The sequence below is a fragment of the Triticum aestivum genome, unplaced genomic scaffold (assembly GCF_018294505.1).
Source record: "Triticum aestivum cultivar Chinese Spring unplaced genomic scaffold, IWGSC CS RefSeq v2.1 scaffold225610, whole genome shotgun sequence".
Taxonomy (NCBI): domain Eukaryota; kingdom Viridiplantae; phylum Streptophyta; class Magnoliopsida; order Poales; family Poaceae; genus Triticum; species Triticum aestivum.
In genome coordinates, this window is record NW_025227479.1 from 1 (window position 1) to 4,106 (window position 4,106).

At 44.9% G+C, this 4,106-nt stretch overlaps 1 protein-coding gene across 1 annotated transcript; it reads left to right on the top strand.

Annotated features, from left to right (window-relative positions):
- The first annotated feature begins 807 nt into the window (after window positions 1-807).
- On the top strand, window positions 808-3,421 carry LOC123172741 (disease resistance protein RGA5). The gene is made up of 2 exons (XM_044589669.1): window positions 808-1,716; window positions 2,319-3,421. The coding sequence occupies exons 1-2, from the start codon at window positions 887-889 to the stop codon at window positions 2,737-2,739; spliced, it is 1,251 nt and encodes a 416-aa protein (XP_044445604.1). The 5' UTR covers window positions 808-886; the 3' UTR covers window positions 2,740-3,421.
- Window positions 3,422-4,106: the final 685 nt, after the last annotated feature.

Here is a 4,106-nt window from a genome sequence, read left to right on the forward strand (position 1 = left end):
TTTTTTTTTCTAGAATGGCATGCCTGCATATTGATAAAAAAAATTGGCTGTGTATAATCAGCTCTCCTCTACGAGAACATAGATACATAGAAAGTGTAGTTAATGCAATGGAGGGTGCACACAGATGTGCATTGTTTATATCAGACAGGGCAAATTTGACTAATGTTGGTTGAGGTGGAGCAGAGTCTTGCGAGAATCTATGACTCACTGAGCCTTAATTTTCTTTCCTGCAGCAGTTGACTCCTCATACTGTTCTCTTCTGACCGGTAGAGTAGCTACAATCTCCTTGCACCTGACTGGCATTCTTCTTCCTCTTCCACACTATAAAGTCCCCCTGTTCATACTACTTAAAACAAAAGGACCACTGCTACAATAGTTGTCCGTTCGCCTTGACCGAACTCTCGTCTGAATGTGGCCGGCCGTCCTGGCAGGCGACTACGCAAGAGACCAACGAGAAGACTGGCCCACAGATCAGTGACGGTAATGTGGTGTGTCCAGTTCACTCAACAACAGCTCCTGATGCCGCGATTTCTTCACCGACGATGTTGCTTTTTTTCCTGGCCGCAGGCAGTTTCCCTGCAGATCCTGACGACTTGACCTCTGCTTCTCTGAGTCATATGTACACACATACACACCTGCACACTTGAGTATTAGTTTTGCACAGGTCCACTGAAAAACTTGCACATGGCAAGCTTACATGACGCAAATACTGTGTTCGGAGCCAATATGATTTCGTTAACTACTGCAAGCGAGTTGTCTATATATACGTGCAGGCACATCGCCCATAGCAACCTAAGCTACGGCTAATTCCGCTAGCAAAAAGAGTGACAATAGCAAGCAAGCGAGGCACAGGGGTGAGCTAGCTAGTAGAGTCCACTCGGCGGGCATGGCCATGGAGTTCGCCACGGGAGCGATGAGTGCCCTCCTCCCCAAGCTGGGCGAGCTGCTCCGGGAGGAGTATCACCTCAAGAAGCGTGTGAAGCAGGGGATCAAGGACCTCAAGGCCGAGCTCGAAAGCATGCGAACTGCCCTCGTCAAGGTGTCCAACGTCCCCTTGGACCAGCTTGATCCGCTGGTCAAGCTTTGGGCCAATGAGGTCAGAGAGCTATCTTATGTCATCGAGGACAGCCTCGACTCCTTCATGGTGTTCTTCCAAGGACTTGAGCCAACCAAGCCCCACACCACCTTTGTGGCTTTCATCAACAATATGCGCAACAAGATCACTGAGTTCAAGATGCGCCACAAAATAGCCAATGACATCAAAGACATCGAGAGCCAGGTCACGAAGGTGAAGGAAAGGTATGATCGGTACAAGGTCCACGGTGTTGCTGCTAATCTTGCCACAACCATGGTTGACCCTCGTCTATCAGTCATGTATAACAAGGTGTCTAACCTTGTTGGCATTGACAAGCCAATTGATGAGATAATGAAGAGCTTGTCCGAGGGCTGTCATATGGCCGAGAGATCAAAGCTCAAGACCGTCTCCATTGTTGGATTTGGAGGGTTGGGCAAGACAACTCTTGCCAAAGCGGAATATGACAAGCTTAACAAGAAATTCGACTGCGTTGCTTTCGTCCCAGTGGGTCAGAATCCTGACATGAAAAAAGTTCTTGGGGACATCATTCATGAACTTGGCCTGCAAATGTGTAATGTTGCATCGGTGATGGATGTAAGGCAGCTCATCAATCATCTGCGCAAATTCCTTTTGAATAAGAGGTACACACTACTCCACCTTATGCTAGTCAATGCAGTCTTCATGTGACATATGCCTAATAATAGGTGTGTCACCATAATAATTGTGTTTAATTACCATCAAATTGCACTCACAGATGTCATCCAGTACTTTGTGGATTTTCATATATACAGATTAATTACATGATGGTTGTTGTGGAGTCAACTCTCTCCATTTTGTTGTGTATATAGATAAAAGCATCTTGACTAGCCATCTGAAAATGATAGCATGTTTCATACTAGAGTTTAAGATGGCAATTAATATACAATATTTGGAAACCAAACTACCCAAAGCATACCTTAGAGCTCATACAACTTATAAACATAAGAAAATGATGGCAATTTTCTTCTTGAAGTTCAATACAGAAATGTTAATAAATCCTTCATTTGTGATTACCTGGATAGGATTACTTGCCCTTTTGTTTTCCCACATTTACATCTTAAGTGCTCCTTTCGGGTCAGGACTTTTTTTATGCGTTTGTCATGCCTTTTTGGATCTTGAGATTAACATGCTGCTCCCGTTTTAGTGGATAGAACTCTACATATGGTTTTACTAATTCAAGGCTCTTGCCTTCCCATGCAAATAGGTACTTGATTGTTATCGATGATATATGGGATGTACAAACATGGGATTTGATTAAATATGCTTTTCCGCACAATAATCTTGGAAGCAGAATAATGGCAACTACTTGTATTTGTGAAGTTGCCAAAAAAGTTGGTGGTATTTACAACATGAAACCGCTCAGTGATGATAACTCCAAAAAATTATTCTCCACCAGAATATTCGGTGAGGAAGGTACCAGTCTTGATAACCAATTTGTTGAAGTATCTGATAAAATTTTAAGGAAATGTGGTGGTGTGCCATTATCCATCATTACAATAGCCAGCTTGCTTGCTAGTAAACAGAGGGAGGATTGGCCTATGGTTTATGATTCTATTGGTTTTGGGCATGAAGACAATGAAGTTGTTCAGAACACTAGAAAGATATTGTCCTTTAGCTATTACTAGATGACCCGTTGCGCCCATGACGCAAAGGCCGAGAGCAAGCCAATTATTGAAAGAATGTGCATCAAAATATGTAGACACATAAGAAACCATATGGAAATAAATACTGATTGATGATAGATAGATGGTTGCTGATGGTACATGTTTTCTAAGAAGTTTACGAACTATCATTTACAATGTTATGAGCAAGGCATGTAGATAGACAGAGCTACATTAGACAAATGTATCACGGGATGTTTAGAACGATTTCTTCGAGGCAAGTCTTTATAGCTACTATTCTTCATGGCCCGAGGTGCACATATGCCTCACATCCAATGCAAACATGGCGTTGTGTGCCGACCATGCGAGGCAGCGGGCGTGGGACACCACGGCGGATCCATCGTCGATCTCACATCCATCGGCAACATGCAGACTCCACGCTTTGACAAGAGTAGTTCATGGGATACGTCAGCACCTCAAGTCCTCTGAGCTATTGTGTGTCTGATGTCCTGCTCTACCTCGCCGTTTACCGTACTTCCACTTCGAGGGGCACAACCAACCGTCGGACATGGACACTACCGAAACATTAAGGACGGTCACCGGTGGAAATTTAGAATAGTTTTATCTTACATGTAATCGTATGAATTTGATGATTTGCAAATGAGATATTAGATTGCGGAAACATTTTTTTGTTTGTTCACTATCTGCAGACACATCTGGAGACATCCGCACGTTTGGGAAAGGATTTTGATACTTATGGTTGTAGATTCTCTTATATTAAGATAAGTGGGAATAAATCTGACAAAACAATACAGATTATACCAATTACATAAAGTACAAGTTAGCATCAAAGATAATATTACAACTGTGCCATTGTGACAAGAGCCACACACTCTGGAGTCTGGACACCTATATACACGGGTTGCACATATGACATATAACGCCAGAGATAACCATGTGGTGGATTGTTGTCCTTTTCCATCGACCAGTTCATCCTCTTCCTCTCCCCACTGTACTCGAGAAAGCACCTGCTAGAGGCGGCTCACGCTGGGCTCCTTCTTCGCGGCGGATCATGCTGCAGCTTGGCGGGGGAGTGGCTCCGGCTGCAGCTTAGAGGCGCTGCGGCTCCAACTGCATCTCGGTGGTTCGGCAGCTCGGAGGCGCAGCAGCTCCAACTGCATCTGGTGGTCCGGCAGATCCAACTGCATCTCGGCGGTTCGGCAGCTCCCGCTATAGCTTGAAGCTGCGGAATCGGCAGATGGCGCCGCTGCCACTCGTATCGGCGAGCCAAATCCTCATAGTTGTTGTTGTCGCTCCCTGCCGAAGGTGGCATTTGTTCTGGCTGTGTGGCAGCCTGGCACTCCCTGAAGCTAGTTACTTTCCACGGCAAG